This window comes from Pezoporus flaviventris, unplaced genomic scaffold (assembly GCF_033815535.1).
Source record: "Pezoporus flaviventris isolate CSIRO_AGI_PZ_B2104156 unplaced genomic scaffold, CSIRO_AGI_Pfla_v1 ptg000012l, whole genome shotgun sequence".
NCBI lineage: Eukaryota > Metazoa > Chordata > Aves > Psittaciformes > Psittacidae > Pezoporus > Pezoporus flaviventris.
Window position 1 is genome coordinate 415,389 of NW_026892560.1, and position 23,170 is coordinate 438,558.

The window sequence follows — 23,170 nt, forward strand, 5'->3', positions numbered from 1 at the left end:
CAGCCTTACCCAAGCTTCAGGTTACTCCTCACACCCCGTACCACCAACTGCTCTGGACAAAGGCTGCCAAAAGGATACTCCACAAACTGCACGGGGAACTTGGTCAGGAGATCATAAGCCTTCAGCTCCGTGAAGGAGGAGATGACATAACTCCGGTTCTTCTCTGGAAACAGATCAAAAAGCATCCAGGAGAAAGGCATTCCCAGCCCCTTCCCATGTGTGAGGATCAGTGGACCCACGCAGCCCTTGTCCTCATCCATTTTCTACCAAGGCAATTTCCCTTTCCCTGGTCCCTTGAAAAGGGACTGAAGAATAGGTGATAAAAGGTGATTTATGTTTACCAGGGAGACAGTGCTTCTGTAGTGCAGGACAGGATGGGTTCCCAACGCTTAACTGGCAATCACTGTGCCCATCTCTGTCTGGATGTCAGTGACATTTAGAGAACAGCTCCTGCCTGGGGTTTTAGTCCCAATAATCCAAATATTCAAAGCTCTTTATTTTGTCAGGTTTCCCTTTCTTCACTCTCCTATTTTCTTCTTTTTCTTTTCTTTCTTCGTCAATCAAATCAGCTCACTCAAAGCCAGACCCAAATGTGGGAAGTGTTCAGAAGAACCCATTCTGTGCCCAGAAATGGAGTGCATTTTCAGTGTTTCACACGTTTCTGTGTCCAATCCCCACAGAAGAGGGAGGCCAGGCATATATATTAAGGAATGCTGGGCTCAATCCTGCCCCCAGAAGCAGCAAAGCAAGCTCAGAGATGACACTGGCTTCTACGCTGCTGCTTTTCATTCTCACTTGTATAACTGGGAGCACTATCTGACATCTCCCTGTCTTCTCCGTACCAATACCTTACTACAGGGAGGAGAGCAGAAGGGAACTGTTTGAGACCATGCACATTGTGAGAGAGACTGAACACAACAGGAAGTGGGTGAAGGCAAGTCCCAAAGGCAGGTGGAAGAGCAGCTGAAAGCACTGCTCTCCTGGTGGAATGCAGATACTTGGCATTCTGAAAGGATTCACTCTGACTTACGGGCAGAGACTTCAAAGGAGTCAAACTTGATGGGCTGGATGTAGTTGACCAGGCTGGACATTTCCTCATAGGCTGTCACTTCCAAACCAGCAGTGCCCTGGGGACAAAACAACATCCAAGAGACAGCAGATGAAGAGACCTCGCCTGGAGGTGCAGCAAACCCCACCTGGGCTTCACAGACAGCTCCAGTGCCTGCTCTGATCAGGGCACTTTGATCAGGCTTTGGCTTTCTGGTCCTGCAGCTGCATTGTGAGCAGCATAGCCAGGGGCACAGAGTTCCAGGAGCTTGGCAAAAGCTGACACTGAGGCACAGTGAGAGGCATCAGTCAGTGTGTGAGAAGCCCAGGCACTCCTTAACCTCTCAAAGCATCAAGTGTGGGACAAACAGGGACGTTGCTTTCCCTCCTCTCTGAGTGGCCCCAGGGAGATGGAAATGGAGTTTTTATTCAAGGGATGCTGATCACATTTCCCCTTCAGCAGCAGCACTTCAGGTTTCGGTAACAACTTTTATCAGACTAAGGCTAAGCCTCTCCAAACACCCCGAAGGCAAATGACTACCTTCATATCATGCAGAATATCAAAGGCAGAGTCTAACTCTTCTGCCATACCCTGTGCTTGCAATGTAATTTCTCTTATTCAGTTTCTCCTGCAAAAATCTTCTTGCATGGAGGAAGGATTGATCATAGCACAGCTCGTTCTCCTTTACATTTTGGGTTCATCTCTATTCAGTTCCTATAAAGACAAGCTGAGAAAGCTGGGCTGGTTCAGCCTGGAGGATGCTCTGGGGAGACCTTAGAGCAGCTCCAGTGCCTAAAGGGGCTGCAGGAAAGCTGGAGAGGGGCTTGGGACAAGGGCCTGTAGGGACAGGCCAAGGGGAATGGCTTGAACCTGCCCGAGGGGAGACTGAGATGAGCTCTTAGGCAGAAGCTCTTCCCTGGGAGGGTGCTGAGGCGCTGGCACAGGGTGCCCAGAGAAGCTGTGGCTGCCCCATCCCTGGCAGTGCTCAAGGCCAGGTTGGACACAGGGGCTTAGAGCAAGCTGCTCCAGTGGAAGGGGTCCCTGCCTGTGGCACGGGGTTGGAAATGGAGGAGCTTTAAGGCCCCTTCAAATCCAAACCACTCTGGGATTCTATGGATATGGTGAGGCCCTAGAGAAAACTTGAGGCTAGATAAAGACCCAGGCAAACCCCGAACAGGGACAGAACCAGCAGTGACAGTACCTCATCCGACTGCATCTTTTTAATTTCCTCTTCATCCAGGTTTCCGAGATGTTCATCCTCTTCCTCTGGTTCCTCTTCAGCCACATCACCTGCCCAGACTGAGCACACACAGCCCACATCAGCAGCACCCACAGCAGCGCATTGAGACAAGACATTGCAGATTGCTGGCCATGGAGAGCTCTGCAAACCCTCACAATCACCAGGAGCAGTAAGTGGAAGAACCATGGACTTCATGTGCTCCTACCATGACAGGGACTGAAAATTCACTGCTCTACCACAAGTGCCCTGAGCCCAAGAGGTGACAGGCTTGAGGAAGGGAGAAGAGTGGGGCTGAAGGTTCAATAAACCTTCAAGAAGCTCACAGTGAAGAACTAGGCCATGGTGAATTTGTGCTCATGAGAGAGCTACAAGCAGTAAAAGCTGCTTCCCTTCCATCAAAGGAGTGTGTATCAATGAATGACTCATGGAGCCATATGGCTCAGTAGGCAAAAGAGCTGACTGATGGGCAGGGCACAAGTGGGTTGTCTATTTTGGTTGAAGTGTTTGAAAATATTCTGAGGATTTAATTTCTCTTCCAAGCTTGTGCTGCTTCTTGTGATGAGTGAATTAATGACTAGCACTCGCTTGCCTCAAGCTAGTGCTGGTGGTTTGGAAGGTCTCCAGTGGGCCAGACTTGCTCATCTAGCTATACTAGTCCCCTTCAGACATACCAGTATCTTCAGCATCCGTAGGGGTTGGCAGCTCGATGATTTCTGGTTCCACATTCCTCCCTTTCTTCAAAGAGTTCTGCCTCTTCCCACATACAGATTGGTTCTTTTTGTTCTTAATCAGGATCTTCCCTAAGAGATCCTTAGGACTTGGCAGAGGAACTCCTGGCTTCAGCTGCAACAGATCACCTTTCCTCACAAAGGGTTCAAACACTCACCTCTCCTGTCCCTCCCAGTACCATTCCTATGGCCATTTACTGGTGCATGGACCCATCTCTCACCCACTGTACGCTTTATTTTCTCCATCCATCCCACTATATGCAGATTTGTTTTAAGACTTCACCTTTTATTCCAGAGCAGCATTTTGCACCTTACACATCTGCTACCTACAGACACCAGCCTGTTCCCAGCCACCTATCCTGCGCCTCAGCTAAAACCCCATCTACATGGCCTGAAGCATCCACACACCTCTGGCTTTCACATGCCACCTACTTCTCTCATTATCCCAGAGCCTCAGGCCTGGATCAGCACTCAGCCCATATTCAAACCCTCTGCCTGCAGCAGATCTGAAGAGGATCCCAGAGGAGGTGGCTCAAGACAAGGACGTGTGACTCAGACTCTGCTTCCAGACCCACACTCCCTCTACAGACAGCAACAAGACTCAGCCAATGCCCTGAACTGCTTCTCCCCACACACGGCCCCTGTTTCTCCCTGTTGCCTGGACAAGGACCTGGGTCTGGGCAGTGGCAACTGCTGCTTTGCCCACTGCTTCTTTTCAGCTCTTCTTTTGATCTCAGTGCTTTAAAACACGGGCACTGCCTGGTATTTGTAAATGCACGTGCATTCACAAGGCAGCTGGAGCAGCAATGGGCATGGGGACCACCAAGGAGGTCACTGTGTCCACAGAAATACCTGTTGTACAAGTAAGCTGACAACCAGGGTCAAGCAGATCAGGACATTTACTCAGCTATTCTGAGCACAAAGCTTTGTGTGTCACTGTCCTGCCTGTGCCTGAAAGGGAATATTTCCAGGGTGGAAGTAGGAAGTGAGAAGCATTGGTAGGAAGAGCCTGAAATGCTGCTAAGCCCTTGTTCCTGTTTCGTTCCAAAGCAAGTGCTGGCAGAGATCCGAAACAGTACCATATACAGAAATACACTTGGCTACCTAGAGCCCAGTTTCCCAAGTCACTGAAGTCACAGTGTTAAACAAGAGCAGAGCCAGCAAGTGCTTAGGAAAACCTCTGTGACTGAGAGATCTTCCATCCACTTACTATTTGCTTACCCCTATGAACCAAGCTTATTTGTCCATAGCATCATCTTCTCTTTCACTCTCCCTGTATGCACCCTCCTAGCCCCAGGAGTGGCTGATTCCTTCAGAAAGACCTCTCCACTAAACCTCCCTCCCCAGCTTCACTTACTGGGTATTTCTCCAGTGGCTCTGTCAGCAGCATATCTCCAAATATAGTTCTGCAGTACTCAGCCATCTTCGCCTGCTGCTTGGGCCTGATGAACAAAGAGATCAAATCAGGAGTGAACAGGAAAAGAGATGCCCAAATCCAGACCTTAACATGAACAACCATCCCAAGACCCATGTATGCTACCCAGGAAATCATCTCTTGCCCTCACTCACTATGCAGGCCTTAAAGTCCCTTCCCAGGCTGACTCCCATTTGTCCATACTCTGCCATCCCAAGCTAGAAGGCTGCACAAGTGTGGTCACTCTCACTCTGCAGCTCCGGGCTCATCTTTCAGCTCTGCCCCACCTCCACTTGCTTGAGAAACCTCCAGTGATGTTTCAGATCTCAGGCACTCACAAACCCAGCAGCTCTTGCCTGCACACTTTGTGCTCTGGACAAGAAGAACACAGCTCTCCCGGTCACCGGATACTCACGAGTCCACGTGGTTCTCAAAGGACAGGATGACAGGGTAGAGAGATGTTTTAAAAGCACTTTCTGCAATGGCCTCAATGGCGTCCTGAATGAGAGGCAATGGGCAGAGAAAAGATGAGCACTGGTTAGTAACAGAGGAATGCAGCTCAGCTCCCACTGAAGAGACTCCAAACTGATCACTGTCAAGGGCTTCTCGTTAAAGTAACTTCTCCCAGTAAGAAGGTGGGAAGTATTTTTTTCCTACCTGCCTGTATTCCAGCTCCAGAGGACACAACATGCACCTAAACTCAACAGACTGCATAGAAAATGAAGCTGAAGATGTAGGAGTATAAGTTTTAGAGTTCAGTGTACACATAAAGGAATGTGAAAGCGTCTTGCCAGTGACAAGTCACTGCCACATGCACTTTGAATTGCTAGAGAAAGGTGTCTGCAGTCCCTCATCAAACTGCTTCAAACCCTCTTTAAACTTACCAGTGAACCTGCCCTTTTCTATCATGTCACCCACTTATAAAATCCTTCTGTCTAGCAGCAGGGAAAACTGGGATGTTCATAACCAGCAGCACTGACATTCCAATTGCAAACACCATGGAAACCTTCTCAGCATTAATGGTGTAAGAAAAAACAACCATGTTTCCCTGTTAAACTGCCACAGATTTTCCCCCCATTTTCTCTCCTTGTGCTATCCAACTGACATGGTGAAAAGTGTCATTTGCTCCTTTGCAATTACAGTCCCCCTTGGTCCCCCAAGTCCTGGTTGATCTTAGCACTGAGAGAGTCTTAGCACAGCCACAGCTGCTCCATGGACCACACAGATTCCCTATCACAGAACCCTGCAAGGCTCAGGGGAGGAGAAGCTACAGAAAAAGCTACTAAAAGGCCAGAGGCAATGGCAGGAAAGGGAGAGGTGGAGGGCACGATCCCCATGTTATGTAAAACTAATCCCTGGGCACACGCTGTGTTAACAGGCTCTCATTTCCTGGAGGAACACTCACATGCTGCAGCAGAACTCTGCAATTACAGCACCTCCAGCTGCCATTATGTCTCCTACCTGCAGTGAGCTGCTGTGCAAAGGCAGCAGTGCTGCTGCAGGAGGTGGGGAACCGCTGACAGGGAGTATGACAATAGCTCGCATCTTAACCTTGGGTTTGGGGTTTTTTTCCCATATAAATATGTTAGGAATAGTGAAGCGTGGGAAGAGGGGGAAGAAATGGAACAAGAATAAAGAGCTTTAAAAAGAATCTGAATTGCCTCTGCCTGTTGGCAGCTGCTGAGGAAAGGCGTGCAGGGAAATCGGTGTGATGTATCGCTTTATAACCTGCTGTAACTCCTGTGGTTAAGTGCTCTGGGTTTCCAAAGGAGAAGTAGGCTTTGCCCAGTGCTTCTGAAGCCTGGGAGCTGGATCTTGAGGGAAGCCACCTGCCAAGCTGATCCACTGAGCACATTCCACACCTGTGATGAGGAAGTACCTCAAAGGTGTTCCTGCAAAGCACCACCATGAGGGGCTCTAAGCCACAGAAAGTGCTGCTCACCAGCTAGAAATAAACTCATTTTAACCACCTGTTTTCTAAACCACCATTTGTTTCCTGCTTGTTTCTCTGTTTCTCTGATGTGCATCTATCCACAGTGCACCTTTCTGTCCATACATCCATCTCACCTCACAGCCCTGTGTATGCAGGCACATCTACTCGACCACCTCTCCATCACTGCTACCTGCCTGCCTGCCTGCCTTTTCTCATTCATTCAGCTTCATGCAGCCAGCAACCTCTCTTCTGGTTCTCCCACGCCAAAAAACTTACACACGCTCCAACCTATTGCATGTTTGTTCATCTTTCACTCTATCTATGTGTTCATTCACTTGTCAGACTGCCATCAGTCTTTTCCTCCCAAACATCTTTGCCCTCAGCCAACCCATCTGACAGCTCCCTCAGCAGCCTCCTCAGAGAGATCAGTCTAAACCCGAGCAGGGGAAGCATGGATGGAGCAAACCCTTTCCGCACCTTGAAGAGGATCTCGGTTGTCATGGTGAAGCCGTGGGTGATGATGGGCTCCTCCTCCGGGGGACGGCCCTTCCAGCAGTCCAGCTCCACGCAGCGGCAGCCGCTCAGCAGCGTCTGCCGGTACATCTCGGGAGAGGAGATGCCAGAGAACTGACCAGCTGGAGGAGGGAGGCTCAGCATCAGCTACACTCAACCTGCGACAGCTTCTGCTGCCCCAGAAACCTCTGGTGCCCTGCCCACGTGGACGGCGCAGACTGACACAGGGTGACACTGCTTCTCACACAGCACTGACAGTGCCAAGCCCCTCAGGGTGTATTACAGCCCTCAGCCCTCTGAACTTCAGGGCATGCATCTGTCAGTATCACCCCTCCACCCCGGGGTGGTACCTACACGTGGGAGCTGAGGCAGCCTCTGGAACTGCCCGTACCTGTTAAATATGTGTTGTGGGACGAGTTGATGAAGTAGTGTGAGAGCGGTTGAGTCATGTCCTGGTACAGCAACAGTTTGTCCAGTGCTATCACATTGTTCTCAGGGCCACAGAGGAACCAGACCATCCCCTCTGGAGACAGCTGCCCTACATGGGAAACAGGGCTGTCAACAGCAGGGAAACAAAGTGGTTCTGACACCTCCTCACCAGGGCACTGCAACACTGGGATTGTGAGGATCAGGCTGATTGCTCCCCATGGGAAGCCAAGGTAGCAGAAGGTGTGAGACCCTCTGCTGTTTTCACACTACCTCTAGAACAAGACTCACCTCTCTGGATGTTAATCCCACTGGGCTCATACTTCTCTATGAGGCTCTGCACCTGCTCGGGTTTGGCTGGAGGGAAGAGAATGTCATTGAGGCGAGAGTCTCGCTGCTTCTTGTTGATGAACTTTGCCAAGTGCTCTTTGGTCATGTAGGGCTTTGCTTTTAAATGGCTGCAGTGAGAGAACGACAGAGGAGCAGAGGTAAGGCGTGTGTATTACCCACAAAACCCATTCACTAAAGAGAGACTGGTCCTTCCCCAGGTCAGCAATGGGTGTCCACAGCCCTGGACCCACAGGTTTCTCTGTTGTCTACATTCCTTCCTGTAAATGATGCTTCCCACTGCTGTGGCCTTTCTTTTTCCTCACCAGTTCAGGGCTGTGAAGAGTTTGTACCGAGGGGAGCACAAAGATTATTTTGAGCCACTGACTCAAACTCTAAAAGGACTTGAACGTCAGTTTTGTGACCTGGTTTCCTGCCCTCCTAAGGCCTGAGGCCAGACAAACCACAGAGCATTAAACCCCCTTGTCCCTCCTTTTGTCTATCTTTTGCCACAAGAGATCAAGTTCTCTGCTATGGCCTGAGGGAAACTTACTGTGAGGTAAATATCTCATCAATCTCAGGCCGTGGACACAGATTCATGAGGAAGGTTTTATAGACGGTCTCAGGGAAGTCCTCTGGGTTGATGGCATCATTCTGATGAATGCAATAAGGACAAGTCAGTACCACAAACCATCATCTCACCTCTCCATTTACAGCCACAGCCCAGCGCTTGTTTGTGACAATGCAAGGAAGAGACTAGAACATCTGGCAAGGTGTTCAGGGAAGAACAGATGGAGTGGAGAAGCAGCACGATGCCCTGCTGCCAAACAGTCATTTAGAATCACCAAATCAACTGGGCTGGAAAAGACCTTTAAGATCATCAAGTCCAACCATTTAAACTGTCCCTCGGTGCCTCCTGTGTGATGGTATAAAGCTGATGCTTGATGCAGTGGTAGGAGCTGTCAGAGGCCTGGACTGTCCTCTGTGGTTGGTAGAAGTGCCCAGATTAACCATCACATTTGCTGCTTCAAAGAGCAGACAGTGAAACGGGCTGAAGGGAACGTGCTGCTTCTTGTGCCCCACAGTGCAAGGAGGGAAGTCACAACTGTTACTGCAGTACAAGCAGCAAGAACTGATCCTAGCAGGCCTGCAGCTAAGGCATGGCAGCTAGGGGTAAGGAAAAAAGGTTTCACAGCTGTTAGATGAGCAAGAACACGACAGTCAGGGCAGGCAAAAAGACTGCTGTCAAACAAGTGAGGTCTGTGGCTACCAAGTGAAACCCTTACCTTGCCCTTTGGAAGGTGACAGGCACTTAATGCTGCTTCCACCCTCTTCCTGTCTGCAGGAAACATCTGAAAAATACTGAGCACACAGGGAAAGGACATCAGCAGGGTGCTGCAGGAGTCAGGAAAGTCTGAGTTTGGGTGCTGGGAGCTGCAGCCAGAGCGCAAGACACTCCAAATGCACAGTGGAGGAGGCTCCAGGAGGCTGCAAACATGAACCACATAAAGCACGGATCCCATGTGGTAGCTGGCATGAGCAGGGAATAACTCTGTAGTCAAGACAACATTCAAAACAAGCAAACAAATATGGTGCATATTTGCTGCTTTGAAAGAAGGCAGCATTTTCTGGAACCAAAGGATTGCCATGAATTCAAGGAACAAAGTCATTACACGGGCAAAGAACCTGGTGTGCTGCCTGATGGAAGCACTGAAGTCTGTGGTGCAGACACCAAAGCTCAGCTCCTATTTAGGAAGCTGGGTAGTGATCTGCAGGGCAGGGAGCACTCAGTCAAGGCTTCAGCCTAAAGCAGCCCCTTTGCTGCACTATGGAACAGTAACAACTGCACTCGCCCTGCTTTCAGAATACCCCAGTCAGCAGCTCTGAGGTCTCCTCATGGATAAACGTGGATGTCAGCTCTGCCAGCTCCTGGCATCCCATCCCAGCTGCTCACAGCCAGAAAGGGGAGCAAAGAGTGCCCAATGTGCCAGGAGGGAAAGTGTTCTGCTGCAGGGGACTTATGCAAACTCAGGGCACATCAGCTCCCTTTGCAAGGCAAAACTGCAGCACCCTTGTTATGATTCAAAGAGGATTTAAATGTCTAAAGGCAGATGCTCAGGGGAATTTTCAGCAGGATTCAGACATGGAGCTTTGAAAGCCTGACATACACCTGCACCTGGAGAAAGGGAACGGGTTTATACATCTGGCTCTTAACCTGCACTATTTAATGGTCTAATGCTGTACACAGTGGAGCATTTTACCACTCTGCAGGACAGACAGGGCAGGGCATTGAAGAGGTACAGCCTGTACCAGGTATTTTTTCCTAGCCTGTTTCAGAAGAATAAGCTGCTTTGCCTCTGCAGCAATGCCACCTTGCTTGCATTTAAAGAGCAATTCAAAGCACTCTTCCCTAGTGTGAGTTATTAAAGCCCTATCCATTTTTAAAAGCCCTTTGATGAATACTCTGGTTTCTGCTGGTTGGTGGTTTCCAAAGCAAACAACAAAAAACATGTTGTTGAGTAAGGCTCAACGAGCCAGGAGCCCATTGAGCCAGCACAGGCTTCATCTAGACCCATTATGCAGTATAACACACAGTAGGGAGTGTACTTATTACCGGTGATTAGTGCTTGCCTCTGGTGATGCTGTAACACAGCAGAAACTAGAAGCAGAGTGGTTCAAAGCTTCCCAGTAAATACCCAAGTCCTTCTTACAAAGGGAGGTGATGTGTGTGCCCAAAGGGAATTCAACATGGCACAGCAGCCTTGGGTCACCCTCTGAGCTGAATCAACGTGGAGGAGACACAGCATCAGCCATGGAGTGATTTTACTGGGTGTCCTGGGTACAGCAGTAGCAGTGGTTCTGGGTTGCCGGCTGGGCTTAAACCATGACACTGGGGAAGACTTTGAGTGGCACAAAAGCAATTCCAGATTGATGCCATGCAGCACAGGGGAGAAGTAACAGGCAGGTCTCAGCTTCAGCAAAGCAGCCTTGGCTTACTGATGCACAAGGCCAACCCTGGGGACAGGGAAGGGCGAATCCCCACTGTTCTGTACATGTACAGCACTAACCCTGGCCCAGAGCTCTGCTCTCAAAGGCTGGTTCCCTCTCATACACACCCAGAGCAAAGACTGAGGAATTGCACCAGTGGAGAAAGGAGCCAAGTGAGAGCGAGGGACCCCTATGTCAGTTTAGCTGAGGAGTCAGGCAAAAAGCTCTCCACGGTTTCTGTATGTGAAAGGTACAATGAGTCCTACACCTGCTGCACCTTTCAATGTAGGTTGCAAATGAAGCTGTGATCAGAATTGCACCAAGGTTGGTTGGTTTTGTTGGCAACAGCCAGGAAGTTAAAGCCATGGCTGTTTATGGCCACAAAAGGTCTCCTTTCAAGACCCAAATTATGTCCCAGGCCCTTCCCTGGTGCAGCAGAGTCCTTTCATGGCCTGAATCCAGAATGATCTCTACCTCTTAGGTGCAGAGAGAGCAGGCAGCTGAAGCCACTGGGCAAGCATCCTCTCACCAGCTGCTCTGCCTTTAGTCTGACTGAACACACAATGAAACAATTATATGGACTCACTTCCTGACAGGAATCTTCCCCTCTGCATTAAGCTGCATCTTCAGCTTCACCAGGCTGGGAAAAAAAGAAAGAGAACATGAAAGTGCACTTGTATAACCCCAGATCTCCTATTAAGTAAAGAGAAAGAAAAAAACATGCCATTTGGAAAACAAGCTTAACAGTTAACAGAATCAGGGTCCTACAGACCATCAGCTCAACCTCAGACAGAACCTCTTCCTGTTTCTTGGAAAGGAGAAACAGGCAGACTGTAAGAGCTTAGATATCAGAAAGATTCCTCTGAAACATAGGATACAGAGATGAGATAATGGCATCCCCTATTATTTAGCATTCCTCAGTGATTCCAGGCTGCCAACCATGCAGTATTAGAGAGCACAGAGAGCAGCGCTTTGCTGGGGTGAGCTCTGTGACTGTGGAGGGAGACCCGTCTCAGGCACAGCAGCTCACTTTGCCCCATGCCACGTGTGTGTTTGGCCCCAGCAGTCCTGTGCCAGCCAGATGGCCTGCAGCACCTGAGCCAACTACCAAAGCCCCTGGGGCTCCTGAGCTGACACACGACTTGCTTTGGAGGCTGCCAGAGGACCTGGGTGCTAAAAGGCTTTTCTTTCTAGGATAGACAGAAGGGGCAGCACATGAATGTGTCAGAGAACAGCACCTGTCAGAAATCACTCACATTTTCTCTAGGAAGGTGTACCGAGAGGCGTTGTATGTGAGCGGGTTCCGAACGATGGCCATAATATCCTCAGCCCAGCTCTGGGAACGAACACACACACAGGGCAGAGGCAGTTGGGCATTATGGAACTGCACCAAGAAGTACACAGCAACAAACGTGGAAAGGGCAAAGAACCACAGACTGCTTTGGGTTGGAAGGGACCTGAAAGCTCCTCCAGCTCCAACCCCTGCCACGGGCAGGGACCCCTTCCACTGGAGCAGCTTGCTCCAAGCCCCTGTGTCCAACCTGGCCTTGAGCACTGCCAGGGATGGGGCAGCCACAGCTTCTCTGGGCACCCTGTGCCTCAGCACCCCCATAGTAAAAAACCTCTTTATATCCCCTCTAAATCTACCCTTTTCCAGTTTAAAGCCATGCCCCCTTGTCCTGGTAGAAAGGCCTGTCCTGACACTGCGAGGCTCCAGATCCCAATAACTGTGCCCTGGGCTTGGCTCTATCACATTCCTACTGCCTATATATATCAGGAGCTAAAACTCTTCCCCTGAGTCTTCTCAGCTCTGTGTTTATCCACACAAAGCACATGAAGGACAGAAATGATGGACTAAATTTCTTCCATTGGTCCTCCTCCACGCAGGGCAGAAGCTTCTAGAACTGTGGAGGTACCACACCTCACTGGAACACAAACCTGCTTGTTTCATACCATGTCAGCTACACTGACAGGGTTCAGGTTTCCTTTCTTCCCCCCCTCTGCTTTCCTGCTCCCCACTTGATGCCCCAGTCCTGTGTTCCCAGGGCTTCCCTGTCCTCAGGACCCGTTACCTTTCCAACATTCTCCTTGTAGGACACAAAGTTATGGAAAGTGAGGTCAACCATGTCAGGGCCAGACACGATGGTCAGAGTCTTAAGCAGGAAGGTGCTGTGAGGGTAATCCAGGTTAAACACCTCCCGGAGCTTCTGGCACTGCAAAAGAAATTAAACAGATGGGGATGAAGGGAGAATGAAGCAAAACGTACCTGGAAACACCAGGACCCAGTCCAAACATTGACCCAAATCCCCAGCAAGCTTCTCAAGGGTTGCAAATTGCTTAATGCAATCTTCCTTTGCTTGGCTTTCCTGATGTTTCATCTGTGTCCTGGAGCCTGCATCCCCCGGATCCTCCATGGAACAAGACATCGTGACTAACATCACTGCACAGGAGTGCTGTTTGGGTCTGAAAACGTCCAAGTTGGAACAGACAGGAAATTCCTTCTGGAAGTTCAGCCTAAACGTGCAGACAAGTCAAGAGGAGCATCAGAGGTGCACACACCAGAGGTGCACAACCAGGTTCCTGAAGAGCCCTTTGTCAGAACACAGAAAGAAAGTCTTTTAGATTAGTGTGATACCTTTTGCTGTAACCTCTCTGCACCACAAGGAAGACGTTGTTTGGGGCCTGCAATGCCTACCAGCTCTAGAGCTGGGTCACTGGGGAGATGGGCTCCCTCCCTCCAAGCCACACTTCCTGCTGGTTGCCGGTTGCTCTAAGTGGGTTTTTCCACAGCAATCACAACATCCTCCAGCAATGGCTCACCAGAAGTCTAAGGCTCATCCCATTAGTGGTACTCGATTTCATCACCATCGAAGTATTTCTAGAATCCCTGTAAATGATTTAGCATTTAGTGTGTTCCTTCATAAGGCATCGCTAAGCTGAGCTCTCCTGGAGCTGCTGCTGTTCAGCATGAAAAGATACAATTCCCCCATCCTGGAATGAAGCACAGCAATTCATTACCTAAAGCACAGGCTAAATCCACATCAAAGCAAAGAGGGAGGCTGCCAGAGCACCTGCTCCTTCCCACACTAAGGGCAGAGCTCAGGATGGGGGACTGCTGGCACCGCAGGTCAGACCCAGAACCTGAAGTGGGGCTGAAGCTGAGCTCTCCTGTATGCACAAACCTACAGGCAGACCCAGGGGTGAGTCCCTGCCTCTGAACAGCTTTAAAACCTTACTAACGCTGTAACACAGCCCCCATTAATGCCACCCAAAGAGGTTTTAGCCCAATGACTTCACCTTTGTGTTTGCTATAGACACACGTTTCTCTACATTTGGACTCCAACAGCCCCCGATGCTCTTACACCAGCCCCATGTCACAAGCAGAGCTGCAGATGTATTTTATACCAAAGTCCACAGATTTTTCCAATGGAGCATCTGTGATTTTGGCACACCTGTAGCAAACCCCTTTAGGAAGAACTGGATGGGCTGGATCCTAACCCAACATCATTTGACTCCTGTCTCTCCCTTCATGAAAGCCACTCTCCTCGGGGGTTAACTGAAACATGTCTAATCCAAGGGCATTTGGAGGGAGAGAAGGGGAAAGCAGTCACCTGCCCAGGGGATTTGCCTGTTTTCTAATAGGGAACTTCTAAGATGGTTCATTCCTGCTTTGTGAGTAACCTTCCTCTGCAGATGGGAGCACCACGTACCCACACCTTTCTGTGCTCACAGCAACTTCTGGCTGGAGCTTGAGTTTTCACTACGAGTGGCAAAGTGTTCGGATTTCAACTTCAAACTTAACTTCATCTTGCAAAGCCACTGGTGTTTGTTCAGCTTCCTTACCTCCACTGTTGTGAATCAGACCAAGCTGAGACAATAGAGAACTTGTGGTTTATGCTGAACTCATTTCCTGTATTTGTTACAGAAGGCTCCTCCCAGCCCTTCCTTCTCTGCATGCTGGTGTCTCTTGGCTCACCACGTCCCAACGAGATGGAGATCAGAGCCTTTGCCTTTCCTTAGCTGTGCCCCACCAGCCAAACCTAATACCTGTTACCTGTTGGTAACAGCCTGAGAGCTCATCACTTTCTCAGAAGCTTGTTCACCATTAGCCTTTGCTTGCGCTGCTTTTTCCATGCCATGACCTTCATCAGCATTAACTTATGATTCCTCCTAACACCACAGTGAAGCTGATGGCTCCGTGTCAGGAGAAGCAAACAGCAGCAGGGGAAGGATGCTCTTTTAGAGCCCAAGTGTGATGGGGAAGGGCTGAGGGAGCTGGGGGGTTCAGTGTGGAGAAGAGAAGGCTCAGGGGGGACCTGATGGCTGCCTACAAGTGCCTGAGAGGAGGATGGAGCCAGGAGGGGCTGGGCTCTGCTCCCAAGGAACAAGGGATGGGACAAGAGGAAACGGCCTCAAGCTGCCCCAGGGCAGGTTTAGATGGAGCTGAGGAGCCAGAGGGTGCTCAGGCATTGGAACAGGCTGCCCAGGGCAGGGCCCTGTGAGTGCTCACACCCTGTGGAGACGAGGCCTCAGTGCCATGGCTCAGTGGTGGTCTTGGCAGTGCTGGGCAATGGTTGGACTGGATGAGCTTGAAGGGCTTTCCCAGCCTGGCTGATTCTCTGCTCTTGTCAGGGATCTAAACTGGGTCATATTTTCCCAGTGACTGATTTCCTGCCTGGCATTAAGCGAGTCACTCGCCTGCTCCACGCTGCCTACTCCACATGGGGATCACGTCCCTTGTGGGATGAACGCAGTGCTGATGGTGCAACACTGAGTGAAGGGTGCTGAGAGGCAACCAAGGACTGTGTCCAAGAGCACGGAACCTGCTGCCACATCTTGGCTCTTTCACAACCTGCACTCCTTCAGCACCTCCTGCTGCAGCTTCCCTGTGTCATTACTCAGTGTCATGTTGTGGGTGGCCATAAAGGAAAAATAGGAATTGCTGTGTGAAAAGCAGGACAACCGTATTAGCCATGCAAATCCACAGGGAAACCATGCTTAGCAAATCCACCTGAACCCCCCAAACACACAACAAGCCACGGGCAGAGCGGCTGACACGCAGCTGCAGCTTATATTTCACTTCTCACCTTCCTCATTTCCCTAAAATCCTCACCTGGCCAAACAAGATCCACAGTCCAGAGAGAGGCAAATTCTCATGCAAAGAGAAACAAAGAGCCAGGCCTAAAGCAAGAGACAGAGGCAGTCCTTTCACTGCCTGGAATGGGATACAGCCAAACTCGAGCTGGGATTTGCCACGCTCACTGCACCCTGACGGCTTTGTATCTTTATGAAACACGGTACATGATGTGCTGCCTGTGCTAAGAGAAGACAGGATGTGACCACAAACCTTCTCTTTTGGAGAAGAAAAGGCTTGTCTGGTTGCCACAAGGGAAAAGGAGCACTAAGTTTATCCAAGCACCTTTGGCTCTGCAGGTAACGCTCGTGTCCTCATTAGCACTGCTCGGTGGTGGGATTCAGCAGGGAGAGGCAGGAAAACCCCAGGCAGCTGAAGCACTCTCAGCTCTCACTGCTGCCTTACTAAAGGCACCGGAAAATGCAGCAGCACAGAGATTCACAGGCACAGAACAAGCCGCAGGCTCTGGAATCAAGCCGGAACTGACTGAGGGAGAGATGCAGGCTCTGCACCCGCAGTTCCTTCTGTCCCTCTGGCCTAAGAGCTCACACTGCTGTGGGAGGATGGAAGAGGCAGAAGGAGGGCCCAGCTCGGTGTTATTCGTATGTGATGCTCCCTTTGCAGGCCACAAGCTTCTACCTGCTTTTCTGCTGCACACACACGTACCAGTTTGTCTCCATACAGCTTCTTGTGATCACTGTTTTATTTGGAGGTCTGGACATCAGACTTTCTTTAGCTCCATCCTGTGCTCAGGCACGTTGCTGGGTCCATGGCATAGCACTGAGATGATGCTCCAGCCCCCGAGCTGCTGCCTTCCCCCTGCAAAGCAGCAGAGCCACTGACCACCCACGCTGTGTTCAGAGTCCATGGCCCAGCCCTGGCTCTGAGGGTGCTCTCTGCGCTGTTCCTAAACACCACTCACCCCTGCTTTATCACCTCGCTGTTATCATGACATGTGGAATACTCTGGTGTCATTTCCTCCCTTGTACACGTCCAGAGTCTGCATCTCTGGCTCCTATAACAACAGAACGCATGTGAAGGATGAAGCTGGTTTATGATCATGACAGAAAACACAGCTTCTGGGTTTATGAATAATGCTGGTGTCAAAGCCACCGCCTGCTGCTGTGGCTAAACAAACCCCGAGATGAAGCCAACAGCCCAGCCTGGCCTCAACCATCACATATTTCGGGCTCAGTTATCCCATTCTGTGTCAGTGCTCTTGGGTCCTGGTGCATCAGAAAAACAACAGTGGAGCAGCCATTGCTGCTCAGAGTTACTGGGAGGGAAACACAGGATTGTGCTGTAAATAACCTCTTGATGTGCTGAGGCAGGCTGCTGAGCTACGTTCAACAGCTCTTTATCTTGCCTCATTTATGTCCAAAGTCTTATCTTTATGACTCCTGACCATGTGCCCAAGCTCATTCTGTTCTGTCTCGCAAAAACATTGCCATGGGGAAGAAACACTGCAGGACACTGAGCAGCTCCCAGAGAAACTAAAGCAAAGGGGGTGAGAAGGGGAAACCCGGACAGGCACAGAGGAGGTCACAGGCTGTGTGCATGCTCCGCGCTCACATGGCCGTCAGCAAAGGCTCGGGAGATGGGCAGAAGAGAGAGGAGAGTGCTCACAGGGAGAGCACAGCAGTGCTTGACTCCAGGCAGGGTCAGTTCCAGGAATCATTCCCTACTGAGCAAACAGCTGTGGCCCTCCTCATCCCCCTGTGCTGGGCTCTGGTGGGGCTGCAGCTTGTGTCCTGGGCTCAGCTCTGGGCCCCTCACTGCAAGAGAGACCTTGAGGTGCTGGAGCAGGGCCAGAGAAGGGCAATGGAGCTGGGGCAGGGCCTGGAGGCCAAGTGTGATGGGGAAGGGCTGAGGGAGCTGGGGGGTTCAGTGTGGAGAAGAGAAGGCTCAGGGGGGACCTGATGGCTGCCTCCAAGTGCCTGAGAGGAGGATGGAGCCAGGAGGGGCTGGGCTCTGCTCCCAAGGAACAAGGGATGGGACAAGAGGAAACGGCCTCAAGCTGCACCAGGGCAGGTTTAGATGGAGCTGAGGAACAATTCCTGCCCCAGAGGGTGCTCAGGCATTGGAACAGGCTGCCCAGGGCAGGGCTGCAGGCACCGGCCCTGGGGGTGCTTAGAGGATGTGTGGATGTGGCTCTTGGAGACATGGGTTAATGGTGGCCTTGGCAGTGCTGGGCAATGGTTGGACTGGATGAGCTTAAAGGTCTTTTCCAACCTGGTTGAGTCTATGATTCAGAGGTGGCTCCTACTGCTGCCAGCCCTTAGTGACTTGTCCCTTATTCAGTGTCCCACTCTCTGGGCATTACAGGCTGACTATTACTCGCTAAACACTTGCTGCTCAGGAAGGACATCCCACTGCACGCTGCCTCCCAGCTCGCAGGGACAACGCTGTGACAACACAGGAGTGCGTATGACAGCAGGTCTTTACAGAAGAGGCTTTTAGTGTGGGTGCTGTGGTGTTATTCTTGCTGTCTAGAGAGAGGTTACAAAACCAAACTCCAAACCTCTTGCTTTGCAGCAGTAGGAAGGTGCTACTGAGAGTGGGTAACTCCCAGCATCCACACGACAAGCACCCATTAGCAAGGAGACTCCTTTCACCTACATTGGTCTGAAAAGCTCTCAGCATGGTCCACCCTGAAGAGCCAGAAAGGGCTCTGTACCTTGCAGAGGAGAGGAGCAGGGCACATACTCTCAATAAAGCATTTCCATGTTAATTCCTTCAGCCACAATTCAGGGTGAAAAGCAGGACAAGCTCTGCCCCCCAGAAACAGTGGATTTACTGTGCCATCACTTGCAAAGAAGCAGAGGGGGGGAAAGGATGTGGAGAAGGGGAACAGGATGCACAATTTGCTATTGGTACTGGCTAAAGCTCCCCACAGCTGAGATCTTTTTACTGTCTTAAATACCACCCACTAACCCCTTCTCCTCCATTTCTAGCCAACAAAACAGCAGTTTGTGTTCATCTCAGCAGTTATATCCCACAAGCATCCCAAGCCATTGTTTTGTGATGGGAGGCAGCACCTTTTCATTCTTCCCCCCCCCCCCCCAGCCTCTAACAAATCTGTGTTTGCTTCATCACATCAGTTTTTCATATTCATACCCTCTGTAATGGCACACGAGACACAGCTGCCCTGCCTGGAGATGTGAGTCATGGGAACAACTTTCCCCTGCCTTCTGCATCCCTTTCAGCAAGTTCTGCTCCCAGGAAAGCCAGCTGGATGCACAGGTGAGGGCAGGAGCATCCTGGAAAGCTCAGCCATGTGTAAGTAAGACATTCCCAGCACATCTCTCCCACCATTTTGGTGCCCACATAACACCTCCCCATCATCCCAGAAGAGAATCATCAAATCCCAGCCTGGTTTGGGTTGGAAGGGACCTTAAAGCTCCTCCAGCTCCAACCCCTGCCACGGGCAGGGACCCCTTCCACTGGAGCAGCTTGCTCCAAGCCCCTGTGTCCAACCTGGCCTTGAACACTGCCAGGGATGGGGCAGCCACAGCTTCTCTGGGCACCCTGTGCCAGCGCCTCAGCACCCTCCCAGGGAAGAGCTTCTGCCTTATCTCCAATCTGAACTTCCCCTGTTTCAGTCTGAACCCAGCACCCCTCGTCCTGTCAGTACAATCCCTGATGAAGAGCTCCTCTCTAGCATGGATAGGATGGATAAGGAGCCAGCTCAGTGCATTTGAGTACGTGTTGTCATAGAAATGCCAGAAAACTGCCTGAAAGGAAAAGGGAAATAAAACTTGTGTTAAAAGGGTCTCTGTGAAATGCAGAATGCAGAAAGCACTCGGGATTTGCACAGCAGAGGCTGTCATCAAGAGCATCGCTCTGCCTGTGGAGAATGCTTAATAAATCACTTGGTGCTTGACCTTTGTCTCTCTGGACAAAATGAGCTGTAGCCAATTCCCAGGACTGTAAAACACTGTCTCTGGGCTATGGCAAAGGATAGAACACAGCAGCTACCCCAGGGCAGACCATGGATCCAACCAGATGCCTGGGGAAAAGTATGACAGGGCAAACAGTGATACGTCCCTGGCACATTTCTGCAGCTTCCTAAAGCAGAGGCATTATCTTGCCTTCAGTCACCCTCAAAGGGCAATTCCTTCTTGTCCTGACTTTCTAACTCCCATGTTCTGGGACTTGTGCATCCCACAGCACAGTGACACGAGGTGTAAACCAGCAGCTCCTCCTCTGCTTGTGCTCAACCTGCCTTTGGAAAATTCCACTTGATGTGGAGCTCTCACACTGGAAGAAACTCTGAGTAACTGCTTTGTGCTCACCTTCTCCATCACCTCCTGATCTTACAGCACAGCACTCTTCCACATCCCCCTCATCTTTCAGTATTTGCAGGCTCCAATCCCAACCCACTCAGATCTCTTCCCACAGTAGCCATCCCATGCTCTCCTTATTCTTGCTGCTCTTCCCTACCTGTTCCAGCACTTGCCTCATTTGACATGAGGACACTAGAGATGCACAGAAATATGGGTGCATTCAGTCTCCGCAGTAAGACTTCCTAATTTCCTTCTAATTCCTAACATAAAACTTACTCTTTTGAGCAAACCTTGCTCTGTTGATATTTTACCACATCCTTATGATGTTGTTTCTAAATAGCAACAGTCAGCTCGGGGCCTGTTATTACACAAGGTTAGGATTGGGTTTTTCCTGTGTGCATTGCCTGATTTCATCTGTGTTAAACTGTATCACTTATTAGACGATGCAGTCAATGAGTGCAAAGCAGCGAGTCCTCATTTTATTACCCCAAATAACTCGGTACCAGTGGTAAACCTTGCCTGGTCTCTCCACATCTCCTGTAGGTCACCCATGAACACCCCTTGGGATGCCACAGGCCCAAGCACTGGCAGACTGCTGGTTCTCTCTCTCAAGACACCCAGCAGTAAATTTTCTATGCAAAGATGCCCCTTTTACTCTGTTCTTTAAGACCCTTTGCTTATGATGGGAATCATAGGGGCCACTTTCCAGTTTCACTGACAAGATTCAGAGCTAACTATGGCCCACAGCCACTGCTTCCCCTCTCTGCTTTTTGATACCTGCTGCTGCTCATCCATTTCCCCATTCTTTTCACAAACATCTTTGTGGTTTCATTAAAAACCTCTTTTAAGAGGCCATCATAGTTTCTCCTCTGCACATGGAATGTGGTCACCCCCAAACTGTGGCTCACTCTTTAAAACTGGGGTTGGTCTTGTGAGTAGGGGCTCCTCACAGGAAGATGCTGGTGGAGGAGCAGTTCCTCTGTCTAGAGGCAGCTCTGACACTGTTTGTGCCAATATGTTTCTCTTGGAAGTCTCCAATTAGTCTTCCTTAACCAATTGCTCCAACCCAGGAGATTTTTCTCTGGCCTGCCCGTAGCCACCAGAAGTATCTCCACCTATGGCCTCAGCACCCACTTACACCATCAAGTTATAACCCATATCAAAGCTGAATTCATTCTGTAAACAGGTTATTCCTGCAACTTCAACACCCTAGAAAACAGTGTTGCATGTCTCTCCCTTACGTTGGTCTTCCCCTCAGTGCATTCCGCCTTGACTGCAGCACCCAGCTCTACCAGCTCCAAATGTTTTATTCTCTCAAGTGAAAAACCCAAAGCTTCCAAGAAGGTTTCTCGAACATTATTCCCACAAACCCAATTGCAGGCAAAGTCTGAGGCTGTTGAACCATTTGAGTTTTCATTTCAGTGCATTTCCAAGAAGGAAAACAGTTCTCAGAAGGAATGATGACTTCTAAGAGTTGTATGAGCTGGGGGCTGTTCTGGAACTCCCTGTGCCTTGAGCACCTACTTCATTATGGCCCTTTGAGAACCACGAGGCTCAGGGAGCTCAGAATAGACATTTGCAGAGCAGTATTGAGCAAACACTCATCCTACTTACGCAAAGAGGCTGCTTGAGCCTCTCATTGCAAAACCGTCCCCTTTTGCATTAATCACCTGTGTTACCATGCACAGCCATTATCTGTACTCCCTTGTTTCCTTTTCATGCTCCAGTTTTCCTCTGGTTTTCTCCTTGCCTTTTTGCCATACATGGAAAAGTTAAAAACAACCAAAAACAGATGCAGAAAAAAGTCCTAACAAGGACAACTTTGCTGCAGGAAGCTTGAATTACAACTGAAAGCAAGAACAAAGCCATACTCATGTTCCTCCCTCAGTCTGCCCCCTGCAAGCAGACAACTGGAATTATTTGGACAGAAAAAGATAAAGAAACACTGTTTTTTCTGAAAGTGCATTTTCTTCCCTTTAAAGGGAAAAAATCCCCACCACACACTGTGCTGAAATGTCACTAACTACAGGTTTGTAGCTGCCTTGACTGGGTCTGGGCATCCTCACACAAGAGAGAAGCTCCGATGACTCAATGGAGAAGCATCACAAGTCTCCTGCAGGGCTTCCCAGTGTCCCAGGCCCACATCAAAGCTGGGCAGATGCAGGCCAGGGAGAGAATACAGCTGCTGTGTGCAAGAGAACCGAGCCTTTGGGCAGGCTTTTGGAAGGGGAGCTGTTGTGCACATTGTTCTCCCACAGCTCATACACCACAGTCTGGAAGTACCTTTCTTTTGGGTGCACAAGAGGACCCCTGGGGGGGTCATGGACAAGAGTAAAGACTGCTGATCTATATTTACGTAGTTGTGATGGCAGAAGACAGGGGCCTCTCCACCTTCTTGTAGCAGAAAGGCAGGTAAACTGCCTCAGCTTGTGCCAAAGGCAGCCTTGCCTTTCCCACATGAGCAAGCAGCAGAAGTGAAGCCATGCACTCACCTTGGGGATCTTGGCAAATCGCCCTACTCGAGTATCTCGGATGCTGGTTAGATCCAAAATCTCCATCTCCTACAACAGAACAAGGACAAGGAAGATGAGGAAAGAAAAAGCAGGGAAGACACCCACTGCAGAGCCCCCAGAACCTGCAAAGCAAGTCTCAGTCAGCGCTGCTCACCGGGGAAGAGCTCTCCCACCAGCACAGGGCAGGCAGGGATGCGTCAGCCACTGATGTCCAAGCTGGCCTGGGTGAAGATGACAGTGGCCTGCAGCCCTGTCCTCTTCAGGGTGAGGCCAGAGGCTTGGTGTGGATCACCATGAGAGGGAGTGCATGACATGTATGTGGGTTTATACAGGGGAACATTACCCCAGCTCCAAGTCCACGTGCTCATGCAACCCACCCCTGTTCTTAGCCTGTCTTTTGCCTCCAACTTTGAACCCGGAGCAGCCGAGCTGGAAGGCAGACAGGAGCACTCTGCCCAGCTCACTCCCAGCAGACCTTCACCTCATCTGGTCCAAAGCAGCTCCCATGGAGGACATTCCCCAGCCTTCTCCAGGCAGCCCACTCCATGTCCTCGCTGCTGGCTACTTGTCCTGTTTGTGTTGCTTGTTCTTTTAATATCCAACCTGAATTTCCTTCCTCT

At 50.3% G+C, this 23,170-nt stretch overlaps 1 protein-coding gene across 4 annotated transcripts in view; it reads right to left on the minus strand.

Moving 5' to 3' along the window:
* PLCB2 (phospholipase C beta 2) overlaps window positions 1-23,170 on the minus strand; it is a 44,443-nt gene that overhangs the window by 14,703 nt on the left and 6,570 nt on the right. For all 4 annotated transcript variants that reach the window (XR_009742946.1, XM_061450970.1, XM_061450971.1 and 1 more), the window contains exons 3-17: window positions 22,530-22,598; window positions 12,690-12,830; window positions 11,874-11,953; window positions 11,204-11,257; window positions 8,916-8,991; window positions 8,183-8,283; window positions 7,594-7,760; window positions 7,268-7,414; window positions 6,841-6,998; window positions 4,846-4,928; window positions 4,374-4,458; window positions 2,960-3,131; window positions 2,250-2,347; window positions 1,031-1,127; window positions 79-163 (exon numbers count right to left, since the gene is read on the minus strand). Coding sequence is in view for 3 of the 4 variants with exons in the window: in XM_061450970.1 (XP_061306954.1) it covers window positions 79-163; window positions 1,031-1,127; window positions 2,250-2,347; window positions 2,960-3,131; window positions 4,374-4,458; window positions 4,846-4,928; window positions 6,841-6,998; window positions 7,268-7,414; window positions 7,594-7,760; window positions 8,183-8,283; window positions 8,916-8,991; window positions 11,204-11,257; window positions 11,874-11,953; window positions 12,690-12,830; window positions 22,530-22,598 (1,613 nt within the window). In the remaining variant the exon portion in view is untranslated. The remainder of the gene's footprint in view (window positions 1-78; window positions 164-1,030; window positions 1,128-2,249; window positions 2,348-2,959; window positions 3,132-4,373; window positions 4,459-4,845; window positions 4,929-6,840; window positions 6,999-7,267; window positions 7,415-7,593; window positions 7,761-8,182; window positions 8,284-8,915; window positions 8,992-11,203; window positions 11,258-11,873; window positions 11,954-12,689; window positions 12,831-22,529; window positions 22,599-23,170) is intronic.